This window comes from Scyliorhinus canicula, chromosome 29 (assembly GCF_902713615.1).
Source record: "Scyliorhinus canicula chromosome 29, sScyCan1.1, whole genome shotgun sequence".
Lineage (NCBI taxonomy): Eukaryota > Metazoa > Chordata > Chondrichthyes > Carcharhiniformes > Scyliorhinidae > Scyliorhinus > Scyliorhinus canicula.
In genome coordinates, this window is record NC_052174.1 from 9,578,506 (window position 1) to 9,595,807 (window position 17,302).

The 17,302-nt window shown below is 53.4% G+C and overlaps 1 protein-coding gene across 1 annotated transcript in view; it reads right to left on the reverse strand.

Moving 5' to 3' along the window:
• Window positions 1-17,302, reverse strand: part of LOC119958304 (zonadhesin-like) — a 192,364-nt gene that overhangs the window by 23,835 nt on the left and 151,227 nt on the right. Inside the window, exons 66-73 of the mRNA XM_038786740.1 lie at window positions 16,775-16,891; window positions 16,074-16,198; window positions 14,730-14,875; window positions 13,013-13,156; window positions 10,877-10,984; window positions 8,346-8,515; window positions 5,340-5,542; window positions 1,553-1,694 (exon numbers count right to left, since the gene is read on the reverse strand). Coding sequence (XP_038642668.1) covers window positions 1,553-1,694; window positions 5,340-5,542; window positions 8,346-8,515; window positions 10,877-10,984; window positions 13,013-13,156; window positions 14,730-14,875; window positions 16,074-16,198; window positions 16,775-16,891 — 1,155 coding nt within the window. The remainder of the gene's footprint in view (window positions 1-1,552; window positions 1,695-5,339; window positions 5,543-8,345; window positions 8,516-10,876; window positions 10,985-13,012; window positions 13,157-14,729; window positions 14,876-16,073; window positions 16,199-16,774; window positions 16,892-17,302) is intronic.

Here is a 17,302-nt window from a genome sequence, read left to right on the forward strand (position 1 = left end):
GTGTCTCAGTGTGTGTGTGTGGCGCGTGACAGTGTGCGGGTTTGTGTGAGTGTGAGAGTGTGGGTGAGCGTGAGTGTGTGTGTGAGTGTGTGTGTGGGTGTGTGTGTCACTATGTGAGTATGTGTGTGAGAGAGTGTGTGTGTGTCTGTGAGTGTGTCAGTGTGTGTGTGTGTCACTGTGTGCACATGTGTGTGAGAGTGTGTGGGTGTATGTGTTTCTGTGTGTGTGTCAGTGTGTGTGTGTGTGAGTGCCTGTGTGTCAGAGTGTGTGTGTGTGAGTGTGTGAGAGTGTGAGCGTGTGTGTGTGTGTGAATCAGCGTGTGAGTGTGTGTGAGTGTGAATGTGTGTGAGTGAGAGTGTGTGTGAGTGTGTGTGAGAGTGTGTGTCAGAGTGTGTGTGTCAGAGTGTGTGTGTGTCAGAGTGTGTGTGTGTCTGAGTGTGTGTGTGTGAGAGTGTGAGTGTGTGTGTGAGTGTGTGATTCAGCGTGTGAGTGTGTGTGTGTGTGATTCAGCGTGAGTGTGTGTGAATGTGTGTGTGTGTGTGAGTGTGTTTGTGAGTGTGAGTGTGTGTGTGTGAGTGTGTGGGTTAGTGTGTGAGTGTGTGTGTGGGTTAGTGTGTGAGTGAGTGTGAGTGTGAGTGTGAGTGTGTGTGAGTAAGTGTGTCTGTGTGTGAGTGAGTGTGTGTGTGTGTGTGTGGGTTAGTGTGTGTGAGTGTGAGTGAGTGTGTGAGTGTGTGTGTGAGTGTGTGTGTGGGTTAGTGTGTGAGTGTGTGTGTGTGGGTTAGTGTGTGTGTGTGTGGGAGTGTGAGAGTGTGTGAGTGTGTAAGTGTGTGTGTGTGTGAGAGAGTGTGAGAGTGTGTGAGTGTGTGTGGGTTAGTGTGTGTGTGTGTGAGAGAGTGTGAGAGTGTGTGAGTGTGTGAGAGTGTGTGTGAGAGCGTGTGTGAGTGTGTGTGTGAGTGTGTGAGTGTGTGAGAGAGTGTGAGAGTGTGTGAGTGTGTGAGAGAGTGTGTGAGTGTGAGAGTGTGTGAGTGTGTGTGTGTGTGAGAGAGTGTGAGAGTGTGTGAGTGTGTGTGGGTTAGTGTGTGTGTGTGTGTGTGTAAGAGTGTGAGAGTGTGTGTGGGTTAGTGTGTGTGTGTGTGAGTGTGAGAGAGTGTGTGAGTGTGTGAGTGTGTGTGAGAGTGTGTGAGTGTGTGTGGGTTAGTGTGTGAGTGTGTGAGTGTGTGAGAGAGTGTGAGAGTGTGTGAGTGTGTGTGTGTGTGAGAGAGTGTGAGAGTGTGTGAGTGTGTGTGGGTTAGTGTGTGTGTGTGAGAGAGTGTGAGAGAGTGTGAGTGAGTGTGTGTGTGAGAGAGTGTGAGAGTGTGAGAGTGTGTGTGGGTTAGTGTGTGTGTGTGAGAGAGTGTGAGAGAGTGTGTGAGTGTGTGTGGGTTAGTGTGTGTGTGTGAGTGTGTGTGAGTGTGTGTGTGAGTGTGTGTGGGTTAGTGTGTGGGTTAGTGTGTGAGTGTGAGAGAGTGTGAGTGAGTGTGTGTGGGTTGTGTTTAGTGAGGCCGGGCCTTACCCAGGGGGTGACAGCCGTACACTCCCTCCTGCAGGCCGCAGGTCTCCGTGTGTTTGCACTCGGCGCTCCCACAGGTGATGATGTCCGCTCCGTGGCACAGGCAGCGTTGGCTGCAGCCCCCTTTGAACCAGGCCTCACCAGGCTGGAGGGAAAACAAAAGACTCCATTTACACGGTGCCACGCACCACCTCGGGGAAGGCTCATAGCTCTGAGCACAGATATCTCCCTGAGAGAGAGAGGGGACTGAGAGACACCAGTCAGTGTACAGATATCTCCCTGAGAGAGAGAGGGGACTGAGAGACACCAGTCAGTGCACAGATATCTCCCTGAGAGAGGGGACTGAGAGACACCAGTCAGTGTACAGATATCTCCCTGAGAGAGGGGACTGAGAGACAGCAGTCAGTGTACAGATATCTCCCTGAGAGAGGGGACTGAGAGACACCAGTCAGTGTACAGATATCTCCCTGAGAGAGGGGACTGAGAGACACCAGTCAGTGTACAGATATCTCCCTGAGAGAGTGAGGGGACTGAGAGACACCAGTCAGTGTACAGATATCTCCCTGAGAGAGAGAGGGGACTGAGAGACACCAGTCAGTGTACAGATATCTCCCTGAGAGAGAGAGGGGACTGAGAGACACCAGTCAGTGTACAGATATCTCCCTGAGAAAGAGAGGGGACTGAGAGACACCAGTCAGTGTACAGATATCTCCCTGAGAGAGGGGACTGAGAGACACCAGTCAGTGTACAGATATCTCCCTGAGAGAGGGGACTGAGAGACACCAGTCAGTGTACAGATATCTCCCTGAGAGAGGGGACTGAGAGACACCAGTCAGTGTACAGATATCTCCCTGAGAGAGGGGACTGAGAGACACCAGTCAGTGTACAGATATCTCCCTGAGAGAGTGAGGGGACTGAGAGACACCAGTCAGTGTACAGATATCTCCCTGAGAGAGAGAGGGGACTGAGAGACACCAGTCAGTGTACAGATATCTCCCTGAGAGAGAGAGGGGACTGAGAGACACCAGTCAGTGTACAGATATCTCCCTGAGAGATAGAGAGGGGACTGAGAGACACCAGTCAGTGTACAGATATCTCCCTGAGAGAGAGAGAGGACTGAGAGACGCCTGTCAGTGTACAGATATCTCCCTGAGAGAGAGAGGGGACTGAGAGACACCAGTCAGTTTACAGCTATCTCCTTGAGAGAGAGAGGGGACTGAGAGACACCAGTCAGTGTACAGATATCTCCCTGAGAGAGAGAGGGACTGAGAGACACCAGTCAGTGTACAGATATCTCCCTGAGAGAGTGAGGGGACTGAGAGACACCAGTCAGTGTACAGATATCTCCCTGAGAGAGAGAGGGGACTGAGAGACACCAGTCAGTGTACAGATATCTCCCTGAGAGAGAGAGGGACTGAGAGACACCAGTCAGTGTACAGATATCTCCCTGAGAGAGAGAGGGGACTGAGAGACACCAGTCAGTGCACAGATATCTCCCTGAGAGAGGGACTGAGATCCCAGTCAGTGTACAGATATCCCCATGAGAGAGAGAGGGGGCTGAGAGACACCAGTCAGTGTACAGATATCTCCCTGAGAGAGAGAGGGGACTGAGAGACAACAGTCAGTGTACAGATATCTCCCTGAGAGAGAGAGGGGACTGAGAGACACCAGTCAGTGTGCAGATATCACCCTGAGAGAGAGGGGACTGAGAGACACCAGTCAGTGTACAGATATCTCCCCGAGAGAGAGGGCACTGAGAGACACCAGTCAGTGTAAAGGTATCTCCCCGAGAGAGAGGGCACTGAGAGACACCAGTCAGTGTACAGATATCTCCCTGAGAGAGGGGACTGAGAGACACCAGTCAGTGTACAGATATCTCCCTGAGAGAGAGGGGGGACTGAGAGACACCAGTCAGTGTACAGATATCTCCCTGAGAGAGAGAGGGGACTGAGAGACACCAGTCAGTGTACAGATATCTCCCTGAGAGTGAGAGGGGACTGAGAGACACCAGTCAGTGTACAGATTCCTCCCTGAGAGAGAGAGGGGACTGAGAGACACCAGTCAGTGTACAGGTATCTCCCTGAGAGAGAGAGGGGACTGAGAGACACCAGTCAGTGTACAGATATCTCCCTGAGAGTGAGAGGGGACTGAGAGACACCAGTCAGTGTACAGATATCTCCCTGAGAGAGAGAGAGGGGACTGAGAGACACCAGTCAGTGTACAGATATCTCCCTGAGAGAGAGAGGGGACTGAGAGACAACAGTCAGTGTACAGATATCTCCCTGAGAGAGAGAGGGGACTGAGAGACACCAGTCAGTGTACAGATATCACCCTGAGAGAGAGAGGGGACTGAGAGACACCAGTCAATGTACAGATATCTCCCTGAGAGAGAAGGGGGGACTGAGAGACACCAGTCAGTGTACAGATATCTCCCCGAGAGAGAGGGGACTGAGAGACACCAGTCAGTGTACAGATATCTCCCTGAGAGAGAGAGGGGACTGAGAGACACCAGTCAGTGTACAGATATCTCCCTGAAAGCGAGGGGACTGAGAGACACCAGTCAGTGTACAGATATCTCCCTGAGAGAGGGGGGGGGGGGGCTGAGAGACACCAGTCAGTGTACAGATATCTCGCTGAGAGAGTGGGGACTGAGAGACACCAGTCAGTGTACAGATATCTCCCTGAGAGAGAGGGGACTGAGAGACACCAGTCAGTGTACAGATATCTCCCTGAGAGAGAGAGGGGACTGAGAGACATCAGTCAGTGTACAGATATCTCCTTGAGAGAGAGGGGACTGAGAGACACCAGTCAGTGTACAGATATCTCCCTGAGAGAGGGGGGACTGAGAGACACCAGTCAGTGTATAGATATCTCCCTGAGAGAGAGAGGACTGAGAGACACCAGTCAGTGTACAGACTTCTCCCTGAGAGAGAGAGGGGACTGAGAGACAGCAGTCAGTGTACAGATATCTCCCTGAGAGAGAGAGGGGACTGAGAGACACCAGTCAGTGTACAGATATCTCCCTGATTGAGAGGGGACTGAGAGACACCAGTCAGTGTACAGATATCTCCCTGAGAGAGAGGGGGGACTGAGAGACACCAGTCAGTGTACAGATATCTCCCTGAGAGAGAGGGGACTGAGAGACACCAGTCAGTGTATAGATATATCCCTGAGAGAGAGAGAGGGGACTGAGAGACACCAGTCAGTGTACAGATATCTCCCTGAGATAGAGAGGGGACTGAGAGACACCAGTCAGTATATAGATATCTCCCTGAGAGAGAGAGGGGACTGAGAGACACCAGTCAGTGTACAGATATCTCCCTGAGAGAGAGAGGGGACTGAGAGACACCAGTCAGTGTACAGATATCTCCCTGAGAGAGAGAGGGGACTGAGAGACACCAGTCAGTGTACAGATATCTCCCTGAGAGAGAGAGGGGACTGAGAGACACCAGTCAGTGTACAGATGAGAGAGAGGGGACTGAGAGACACCAGTCAGTGTACAGATATCTCCCTGAGAGAGAGAGAGGGGACTGAGAGACACCAGTCAGTGTACAGATATCTCCCTGAGAGAGAGAGGGGACTGAGAGACACCAGTCAGTTTACAGCTATCTCCTTGAGAGAGAGAGGGGACTGAGAGACACCAGTCAGTGTACAGATATCTCCCTGAGAGAGAGAGGGGACAGATGTGGAACAGTTCAGAATCTGGAGATTCGATAATGGTTCTAACTACCTGCGGAGTGGCCCTCTGACCCCCAGACCACAGCCTGTTGCCGGAGAAGTGATGACTTACCAGCCAGTAATTGCCCTCAGCGTCCGTGCATCCACAGTGGGTAAGTGAGACGCACTGCCCGTCACTCTGTATGAATCCGGCATCACATTCGCAGCCTTCGACGCAGCGCTCCGAGCACAGGGTTGGGTAGACGTGGTCATTGCAGGCCGCAGGGCAGCCTTTCGCACACAGGGTGTAGTGGCTGTTGGTCGGACAGCTGAGAGCTGGGGGGGGGGGGAGAGGAGAGAAGGGCACGGTTAGCGCTGCTATCCCTGGTCACTGTGTAACTCCCTGTCAATCGCGCAGAGAGCCCGCAGCGCTGTTAGTGAATGGGTCTATCCTCCACTGACCGCATTTAGCTGGCAGACATTGATGTAGCGTGCAACCCGGGTTCTGTGTGGAGCGCAGTGTCTGTGTTTACTGGGGAGGAGAGTCAGTGTTTATTGGACTGTGTATAGGTACAGGGTGGAGGGTCCGTGTTTATTGGACTGTGTATAGGTGTGGAGAGGAGGGTCCGTGTTTATTGGACTGTGTATAGGTGTGGAGACGAGGGTCCGTGTTTATTGGACTGTGTATAGGTGTGGAGAAGAGGGTCAGTGTTTACTGGACTATGTATTGGTGTGGAGTGGAGGGTCTGTGTTTACTGGACTGTGTATTGGTGTGGAGTGGAGGGTCTGTGTTTACTGGACTGTGTATTGGTGTGGAGCGAAGGGCCAGTGTTTATTGGACTATGTACTGGTGTGGAGCGGAGGCCAGTGTTTACTGGACTGTGTATTGGTGTGGAGTGGAGGGCCAGTGTTTACTGGACTGTGTATTGGTATGGAGAGGAGGGTCAGTGTTTATTAAATTGTGTATAGGTACAGGGAGGAGGGTCCGTGTTTATTGAACTGTGTATAGGTGTGGAGAGGATGGTCAGTGTTTAGGGACTGTGTATTGGTGTGGAGAGGAGGGTCCGTGTTTACTGGACTGTGTATTGGTGTGGAGTGGAGGGTCAGTGTTTACTGGACTGTGTATAGGTGTGGAGAGAAGGGTCCGTGTTTACTGGACTGTGTATTGGTGTGGAGTGGAGTGTCAGTGTTTACTGGACTGTGTATAGGTGTGGAGAGGAGGGTCCGTGTTTACTGGACTGTGTATTGGTGTGGAGTGGAGGGTCAGTGTTTACTGGACTGTGTATTGGTGTGGAGCAGAGGGTCAGTGTTTACTGGACTGTGTATTGGTGTGGAGTGGAGGGCCAGTGTTTACCGGACTGTGTATTGGTACGGAGAGGAGAGTTTGTGTTTATTGGACTGTGTATAGGTGTGGAGAGGAGGGTCCATGTTTACTGGACTGTGTATTGGTGTGGAGCGGAGGGTCAGTGTTTACTGGACTGTGTATAGGTGTGAAGAGGAGGGTCCGTGTTTACTGGACTGTGTATTGGTGTGGAGTGGAGGGTCAGTGTTTACTGGACTGTGTACTGGTGTGGAGTGGAAGGCCAGTGTTTACTGGACTGTGTATTGGTGTGGAGTGGAGGGTCCGTGTTTACTGGACTGTGTATAGGTGTGGAGAGGAGGGTCCGTGTTTACTGGACTGGACACTCCCCGGTGCCTGATGTGCACTAATACCTTTTATTGCGTGTACTGTACAGATGAATTCTCTGAAAATTGAATTGTTTTGGGTGGGTTATGGTGGTATGATCTCATTAAGCTGGGGATGTTATTAAAGGGGGCTTGTCTGAGCGATGAATGGGTTAAAGGTGTCAGATATTTGCATTTGTTACGTGACGCTAAGGTGAAGTGCATGCACAAGTTTGGCTTTGAAAGATTTGCATTAGGAGATAGGGAGGAACTTAGCCTTTCAGCTGCTAACTTTCAACGGGGAATTTAAGGGACTTTCATAGCTTATAAATGTTATATAAGCAAACAAGGGGAGGTCATTAAATTGTATTTGACCTCAGGATGGAGGCAATAGTAAAACAAGAAAGATTTTTGGATTCCAGAAAATTTGACTTCAAGGAGGTGCTGAGGACAACGGGATTGGCGATGATATGAGATGTTGATTTGTGGTGGTTGTGTGGGCGAATAAGTCCTGAGGGGGAGGCAGCGTGAAATCTGAAACAGCCAGAACAGAAAAGTCTTTACAGAAAAAAATTTAGAGCTCCCAATTTTTTTTCTCCAATTAATATGCAATTTTAAAGTGGCCAATCCACCTACCCTGCACATCCTTTGGGTTGTGGGGGTGAGACCAACGCAGACACGGGGAGAACGTGCAAACTCCACACGGACAGTGACCCGGAGCCGGGATCGAATCCGGGACCTCGGCGCCGTGAGGCAGCAGTGCTAACCTACTGCGCCACTCTGCTGCCAGGAAAGTCTTTAGGGCAGCACGGTAGCACAGTGGGTAGCACTGTTGCTTCACAGCGCCAGGGTCCCAGGGTCGATCCCCTGTCGGTGTCTGTGCGGAGTCTGCACGCTCTCCCCCTGTGTCTGCGTGGGTTTCCTCCGGGTGCTCCGGTTTCCTCCCACAGCCCAAAGACGTGCAGGTTAGGGTGGATTGGCTGTGATAAATTGCCCTTCGTGTTCAAAAAGGTTAGGAGGGGTTACTGGGTTACGGGGATAGGGTGGAAGTGAAGGCTTAAGTGGGTTGGTGCAGACTCGATGGGCCGAATGGCCTCCTTCTGCACTGTATGTTCTATGTTCTTTTTTACTTGGAATTCCACAGCAAGAGTTGAATAGTTTGAGAAGTCATGTGGTATACCGATCTTAAAATGACGGCTTTCGGATAGTATTATTGGATTTTCTTGTTAAACATCGATATTGGAATAGTTGCCAAGTAGTTTACCCGTGTGTTTGACCAAGTGGGTTTTTATTGGGGAGGGAGTGGAGTTATTTAAAACTCTTTTAACAGTGTAGCTTTAATCTAGTGTGTTTGAGGTTTTTTTTCTTATTAATAAATCTTTTAATTTTTTTAAGACAGATCGCCCTCGGTTTATTTTTTTTAGCAAATAACATCTGCTTTGGTCTGAACATTTCAAGGTACACAATGACTCACGACAGAAGTCTGCTGTCCTCCATTCATGGACAGTGACCCTGGCCATCAGGCAGGCATCTGTATAGGCCTGGAGTTGGTCACACAACGTCTTCTCAAGCCCTTGGTACTGGCACATGTCAAAGACGCAGTTGTTGAAATAGGGCACGGGGTCCACGATCTTAACGCAGTCCCTGCGGAATAATGCGGGGAGGGGAGGCGGCACCATCAGAGATTTACGCTCATAATCCAATTCCCCCCCCCCCCCACACAACCTCCCACCTTAAATACATCAACACTAATCACCTCAGCCATTCCCTGTGGGAGCGAGTTCCACATCCTCCCCTGCCTCTGGCTCAAGTGGTTTCTCCTGAAATCTGCACTGCGTTTACGGGCGATGGTCTTACATTGATGGACCCTGGCTTGGGCCTGCACCCCGCCAAGTTTCCCACCCGCTTGGGTTTGGCACAGGTGTCTCCAGGAAGTGAAGATCGATCTTCGGGACACTGAAAGGCCGGGATAGAGTGGACGTGGAGAGGATCTTTCCACAGGTCGGAGAGACCGGAACCAGAGGACACAGCCTCGGACTGAAGGGCCGATCCTTTAAAGCAGAGATGGAGGAGGAATTTCTTCAGCCAGAGGGTGGTGAATCTGTGGGACTCTTTGCCGCAGAAGGCCGTGGAGGCCAAATCACTGAGTGTCTTTAAGACAGAGATAGATGGGTTTTTGATCAATAAGGGGATCAGGGGTTACGGGCAGGAGAATGGGGATGAGAAACATTATTGAATGGCGGAGCAGACTCGATTGGCCGAATGGCCAAATTCTGCTCTTATAGTCCAAATAAATCCCTTTTTGTTCACGAATGTAGTCTCTGAAAGTCCAGCATTACACCTATCAAACACCCTTTTATAATTTTCAAGACCCCCAACAGGTCATCCCTCAACCTCCTCTTATCCACAGGAATTAAAATGTTTCCTGATCGCTCACCCCTCTTGGTTCTGTTCAATTTTTATTTTTGCACTGGCGCCTTTTGACATGTTTCCCAAGTATCTGCTCTGGCCCAATCGGTCCTCTCTCCCCCCCGAATCAGGAGTTCAGGAGTTGTGTCTGGAGTACAGAACCCCCCCCCCCCCCCCCCCCACCCAGGCCAACGCTCTGGGCACAGCACCGAGGGAGTGTTGCAGCGTCTTTCAGGTCAGGTTTTACGCCAAGCTTCTGTCCGCTCCTTCAAAGGACCATGAAAGGTCCCCATCTGTTTCAAAGGCGAGGTCTGCACGGAGAGCTTGGCCAACATTCATCCCTCAGTCAACGCCACGCAAACAGATAATCTGGCCATTATCGCGTGCTATTTATAGGACAGTCGTATCCAAGATGGCGTCCGTCTTTCCTATATGTCAATGGTCACTGCGCCACGAAGGATTCAAGTGGCTGTCGAGTGCATTGGGTTGTCCTGGAGATATCAAAGGTGTGATCGCCGCCAGAGGGCCGTTGACAGCGCCCCCCCCCCCCCCCCCCCCACCCCCGGCGATTCTCTGGGCCCCGATGGGCCGTGTCACCAACGAGTTTGGCCGAGTCCTGCCGACGTGGATTACTCACCATCGTCACGGCAGGACCTGGAAGGTGAGTGTGCGGGGGCCGTCCTGGAGGGGGGGGGGGGGGTGGGGTGGCGGGGGGCACGGTGGCCTGACCCGCGATTGGGGCCTACCGATCGGCGGGCGGGGCTGGTTCCGTGGGGGGCCTACTTTACTCCGGGCGCGGCTCCTGTGGGGCTCCGCCATATTGCCCGGGGGCCCGGCGCGGAGAAGGGAACCCCCCCGCGCGCATGCACGGAGATACACCGGCCGTTCCGCGCATGCGCGGACCGTTCCGCACTGGCTGGAGCTGCAGGGGTCGCTCCGGTGCCAACCTAGCCCCGTAGGAAGGAAAGAATTCCTCACTTTTGGGGGGGGGGGGGGGGGCGTTGATGCCGATTTTCACGCCGGTGTGGGGACATCGCCTCATTATTAGAGAATCCCGCCCAGGGAAACAAGGCAGTGCTGAGAATGGCTCCAGACCTGACTCTTCCCACAATGCACCTGGCTGCTCTTCCCATTCTCCTCACCGCTTCGCTCATCCAAAAGTCTGTCCCCTGTTTTTAACTGTTTGCCCTCAGCTCCCTGGACTCGCTGACCTACACATCGGTTGCTGGTTAGGTGACATCTTGATCTTAAAATTCTCGCCCCCCTGGCCAAATCGCCTTCGGGAATCTGGGCGGTCGTTCCCCAGCTCCGCGTCTCTCCGGAGTCTATCCGTTCCTCCAAATCTAGCCTCGCGTCCATGTCCGACTTCCATCGCCTCACCAACGGCCGTCGCGTTGTCAGCCGTCCGAGACCTGAGCTTCGGAATTCCAACTCTGTCTCTGCCTCTTGCTCCGCCTTTAATAACCTCTTTCAAACCTACCTCTTTGCTGGAACTGAGGTAATACCAGTCTCAATTTTTCTCTCATTACGTTCTTCTTCAGGCACTTTGTGAAGTCTTACTGCACGAGAGGCGCTACAGAAATGCTGGATTCTTACCGGAAGGACCCCTCTTGGTCAGTGATACGTCCACACTTGTCTACGCCGGTCACTTTGTCGTACAGCTCTTTCTCACAAGGATGTTCCTCCGGGATATGGGGTTTGCAACTGAGGATAAAGCAAAGGGTGAGAATTTGCGTCTTTATTGAAAAATGGTTGTGGGCGATTTCTGGCCCGACAATTCGCCTGAGATGACCCCCGCCAGGTGGCCAATGGGAAGATGGCGGCGACCCCTAGGGGTCACAGGGAAGATGGCAATGACAGGGAAGATGGCGATGACAGGAAAGATGGCGAAGACCCCTCGGGGTCACAGGGAAGATGGCAGCGACCCCTAGGGGTCACAGGGAAGATGGCAATGACAGGGAAGATGGCAAAGACCCCTCGGGGTCACAGGGAAGTTGGTGACGACCCCTAGCAGTCACAGGAAAGATGGTGACAATCCCAGGGAAGATGGGGAAGACCCCTTGTGGTCACAGGGAATTTGGTGTTGACCCCTAGGGGTCACAGGGAAGATGCCAACATCAGGGAAGATGGGGAAGACCCCTAGGGGTCATCGGGAAGTTGCCGGTGACCCCGGGTCACAGGGAAGATGCTGATGACCCCCTAGGGTTCACAGGGAAGATGCCGATGCCCCTTAGGGGGTCACAGGGTAGAAGCCAATGACCCCGAGGGTGCAATTGGAAAAATCAGTTTGAACCAGTATTCTTATTTCCCAGTTTTACTGAACTTTCCTTCTGGGGGCTCACAGGGAAGGTGGCATCGGCCCTCGGGGTCATGAGGAAGATGGCGGCTGTCCCTAGGGGGTCACAGGGAAGGTGGCATCGGCCCTCGGGGTCATGAGGAAGATGGCGGCTGCCCCTAGGGGGTCACAGGGAAGATGGTGGCCAGCATCTAGAATATCGTTTCCATGACGTTTCCCATAAACAGAGACTAGGCCCTCACGGGGACAGAGTTGATTTAATCGTGGTTGCAAAGGTTCGAATCCCACCACGGCAGCTGGTGAGATTTAATATCAGTCATAAAATAAAATCCGGAATGTGAGGTAATGGTGGCCGTGACGACAATGACCGATTTCTGTAAAAACCCCCGTGTTCACCGATGTCCCCTTCGGGACTTGTGGGAGGGAACGGGAGCACCCGGAGGAAACCCACGCAGACACGGGGGAGAACGTGCAGACTCCGCACAGACAGTGACCCAAGCCGGGAGTCGAACCCGGGACCCTGGAGCTGTGAAGCAACAGTGCTAACCACTGTGCTAGCGTGCCGCCCTATATAAGGGTCATGATAGGCTAATGGATACAGGTCTAATTGAAGCTTTCAAAAGAGAATTAGATAAATAATTGAATCATTGTATCCCTACAGTGTAGAAGGAGGCCATTCGGCCCATCGAGTCTGTACCGACCCTCTGAAAGAGCAACCCACCCGCCCATTTCCTGGCCGTATCCCCGTGACCCCACCTAACCTTTGGACACTAAGGGGCAATTTATCACGGCCAATCCACCCTAACCCGCACGTCTTTGGACGATGGGAGGAAACCGGAGCACCCGGAGGAAACCCACGCACACACGGGGGGGGGGGGGCCGTGCAGACTCCGCACAGACACCCGAGGCTGGAATCGAACCCGGGACCCCGGTGCCGTAAGGCAGCAGTGCCAACCACTGTGTCAGCCCTAACCGAAGGGGAATCACGTTGCTGGGAGACGGGGAAAGAGCAAGGGAACGGATCACTGGATCGCCTTTTGAAAGGGCCACCACAGGCCTCGTTGGCCCCTCCTTCTGTGCCACATCCCAAAATAAATATTGAGAAGGCCAGCAGCCTTCAGAAGGAGTTGCATTCACCAGAAAGAAGCCCAATAATTGAAGGAGGCTTGCGTGTTTCCGAACCTTCGTAGCTTCTGAGGCCTTGTGGTGCGAACAGGCGCTGGAGAAGCCACCTTCAGAGGTCCTTCCTTAAAGCCACAGGCGGTTGATTTTGGATATGGGGGTCAAAGTGTGTTACCATTGCATGCTGGGCTTTTAAGATTAATATTTCATCGATAATACAGGGGCAGCGAATTATCAAACGTCTCCCAGTTGCCTGCCCGGTCTGCGTGCGAAGGATTTTCTTCCAACCTAACTCAGCGTGACTCCCTCCTTACCGCTGGTCCTCGTCGTCTGGCGTTTTCCAGCTGTTGCCCAGATCGCCCACGCTTCCCGCCACCGTACCATCCGGCTTGATATTGTCATTGTCCGGATTTCCATCAAAGTCACCACACAGTCCGCACATCATATTGAAGTAGGAGCTGGAACACAGAGAGAGAGAGAGAGGGATGGATGGGAGAGTAAGAGGGCTATCGGCATTTGGAGTGTCTGAAACAAGAAACCGTTCGCCCGCTGAAGACCCAACTGTTTATGCCCCTTGCCCGCTTTATGAACAGCGACCTTGCCACTTTTAGTTGACTATTCCAATGCTCCTCCTTGACCACATCAAAGAGGGGTAAGTGCAGTAATATCACAGTCTTGGCTGATTGGAATGCACTTAGTGCTTGGAATGCACTTACCTCTCTTTGATGTGGTCAACGTTTACAAACATTGGGGTTTCACCACTGACGCCACAGAAGTGTGAAGGGGTATGAATGGATGGAAACTGCAGGCGGTGTGCAGACGCTGTCAATCACAGACCACTGCTGGAAGGCGATGGATGGCCTGCAGCTACTGGACTTGTGGGATCCAGACACAGGTCACAGCTGTTCTAGAAATGGACGTACGGAGGTGCAAGGTCAGTATGACAGCAATAACGCTTCCCATCACCCCTGTCTGAACGGCTCTCCAGCTTCCAGTCCCCCCCTTTTCTGGGGGGGGGGCAGTTCTGTGGAGGGAGTTCCTTTAGGCAGGGACCCCTCTGGGGGGGGTCCCGCTATTACAGGGGTTCCTAGGGGGGGGGGGTTCCTCTATTACACTGTGAGGGGGTTCCCTTATCAGGATACCCTGGGGGGGGGGGTCCCCTATTACAGGAGTCACTGTGGGGGATGAAAATGAAATGAAATGAAACTTGCTTATTGTCACGAGTAGGCTTCAAATGAGGTGACTGTGAAAAGCCCCTAGTCGCCACATTCCGGCGCCTGTTCGGGGCAGGCTGGTATGGGAATTGAGCCGTGCTGCTGGCCTGCCTTGGTCTGCTTTCAAAACCAGCGATTTAGCCCAGTGTGCTAAACCAGCCCCTGTAATACTGTAATATCCTTAATACAGGGGTTCCTGTGGGGGTCCCCCTATTGCAGGAGACCCGGGGCGGGGGGGGGGGGGGGCGTTCCCCAATTACAAGAGACCCTGGGGTGGCTCAATTACAAGGGTCTCTGGGGGGAGGCATGACAGGAATCCCTGGGGGGGGGGTCTCCCATTACAGGCGTCCCTGAGGGGGTCCCTCTATTACGGGGGTCCCTGTGGAAGGGGCAAGGGGGCAGTATGGGCGAGAGGAGGGGGTGGGCAGGCAGTGCATTGTTGGGGGTGGGGGGGGGGGGGCTGAGATGGTCTCTCCCAGCATGGCCCCCGGGCGAGATGGACCTCGTGGTGATTGGCCCATCGTGAGGTCCATCACGTCAGGGCCTCGCTGGTGAAACCCACGCCTGATCCTCGCCCAGGTGATTCCCGGCCTGGGGAACCGGAGATTCCCGGGAGGCCGGAAAACCGGGAGCCCGGCCAACTCATTGAGACCCATTTGCGTTTATTTCCCTCCCCGGGACAGTGCGGAACGTGGACCTCACCGGAGCGTCGCGATTGCCGCCGATACCGATCTCCCCCCCCCCCGACGCCCAATTCTCCAAATTGCCAAACGCAAACCAATAAACATAATTCACAATAAATTAGCAAAGCACAGACCTTGGAACGAGGATCTCCAAGTATTGGTTCCCATCCCAGCGAAGGGACAAGCCAAAGTCCGTCCGCATCGCCACGTACTGCCCACTCTGGGATATCACAATCCCGCGGCTGGCCCGGAATGGGAGACGCACTCGGCGGCCATTCACCTACAGGGGGAGAGAGTGACCATCGAGGAACATGAGAACACGTGAGAATTTCCACATTGCAATGTTGTTCGATCAGGAGCTCGTGTAGATCAGTGTCCTCCACACTGTCCCCAACAAACACTCCCAGGACATGTACAGCACGGGGTTAGATACAGAGTAAAGCTCCCTCTACACTGTCCCCATCGAACACTCCCAGGACAGGTACAGCACGGGGTTAGATACAGAGTAAAGCTCCCTCTACACTGTCCCCATCAAACACTCCCAGGACAGGTACAGCACGGGGTTAAGATACAGAGTAAAGCTCCCTCTACACTGTCCCCATCAAACACTCCCAGGACAGGTACAGCACGGGGTTAGATACAGAGTAAAGCTCCCTCTACACTGTCCCCATCAAACACTCCCAGGACAGGTACAGCACGGGGTTAGATACAGAGTAAAGCTCCCTCTACACTGTCCCCATCAAACACTCCCAGGACAGGTACAGCACGGGGTTAGATACAGAGTAAAGCTCCCTCTACACTGTCCCCATCAAACACTCCCAGGACAGGTATCGCACGGGGTTAGATACAGAGTAAAGCTCCCTCTACACTGTCCCCATCAAACACTACCAGGACAGGTACAGCACGGGGTTAGATACAGAGTAAAGCTCCCTCTACACTGTCCCCATCAAACACTCCCAGGACAGGTACAGCACGGGGTTAGATACAGAGTAAAGCTCCCTCTACACTGTCCCCATCAAACACTCCCAGGACAGGTACACCACGGGGTTAGATACAGAGTAAAGCTCCATCTACACTGTCCCCATCAAACACTCCCAGGACAGATACAGCACGGGGTTAGATACAGAGTAAAGCTCCCTCTACACTGTCCCCCATCAAACACTCCCAGGACAGGTACAGCACGGGGTTAGATATAGAGTAAAGCTCCCTCTACACTGTCCCCATCAAACACTCCCAGGACAGGTACAGCACGGGGTTAGATACAGAGTAAAGCTCCCTCTACACTGTCCCCATCAAAGACTCCCAGGACAGGTACAGCACGGGGTTAGATACAGAGTAAAGCTCCCTCTACACTGTCCCCATCAAACACTCCCAGGACAGGTACAGCACGGGGTTAGATACAGAGTAAAGCCCCCTCTATAATATCCTCTATGTTTAGGCTCGGGGTGAACACGGGTCTCCAACGCGCATTCACTGACCAATGTCCTCCTGCTCTTCATCAGGGTGATGGATGTCCCCTGCGTATTGACGTAAACCTTCTTCAGATAGGAGACTCCCTGCTGACCCCGATACTCATTCTTCCCTTCGACGCTGAACCACGGCCCTGGAGGACATGGAAAAGTCACAACGACGCAGGAACACAGGGTCGCAGTCAACACCCAACTGCAGCCAAGCGGGAGGCAAATGGGATGTTGGCCTTTATTCCAGGAGGATTGGAGTGCAGGAGCGTCTCGTAGCTGGTGAGACCAAACCTGGGGGACTGTGCAGTCTCGTTACCGAGGGAAAGATACACGTGGCACCGAGGTTGGAGTGGGGGGGGGGGGGGGGGGGGGGGCAATGGACGTTCACCAGACTGATTCCCGAGACGGTGGGATTATCCGATGGGAAAATGATTAAATAGGCCGGGCTCTCTGGCGTTTCGAAGAACGAGAGGTGATCTCGTGTACAAATGCAAAACTCTTTCAGGGCTCGACAGAAGGGGTGCTTTCCCCCTGGCTGGGCCGGGGGGGGGGGGGGGGGGGGGGGGGGGGGGGGGTGGGGGGTGGGGGGGGGGTGGGGGGGGGGGGGGGGCGGCGAATGGCCTCCTCTTCCTATTTCTTACATTCTCAACAGGTGGCCAATCAGCGACTGTCAGCACCTGAGGGGGTCAAAGGCGAAAGGTCGGTGGATTGCTTCATACCTGTCCGATTCTCACACGACCTGGCCAAGGTGTAAGTACAGGTGCCCATGAACGAGAAGGATCTTCCATCAAAGGTGTTGTAGTGCGGGTCACCAGAGATGTGACAGGAGCCGGAACCTGGGCGAGAGGGAAGGGAGGAAGGGGAGGGAAGGGAGGAAGGGGAGGGAAGGGAGAAGGGGAGGGTCGGGGGGAGGGAAGGGAGAAAGGGGAGGGAATGGAGGAAGGGGGGGGAAAGGGAGAAGGGGAGCGTCGGGGGGAGGGAAGGGAGGAAGGGGAGGGAAGGGAGGAAGGGGAGGGAAGGGAGAAGGGACGGGTCGGGGGTGGGGGGAATAAAGGAAAATGTTAGTGACCTCAATGTAATCTTTCTCTCCCGTCTCTTGGAAGATCCACCTCGAGTCATAGAATCCCGACAGTGCAGCAGAATCGCCATTCGGCCCATCGAGTCTGCACCAACCCTCTGAAAGATAACCCTACCCCGGCCCACTCCCCTGCCCTATCCCCTAACCTGCACAACTTTTGGACACTAAG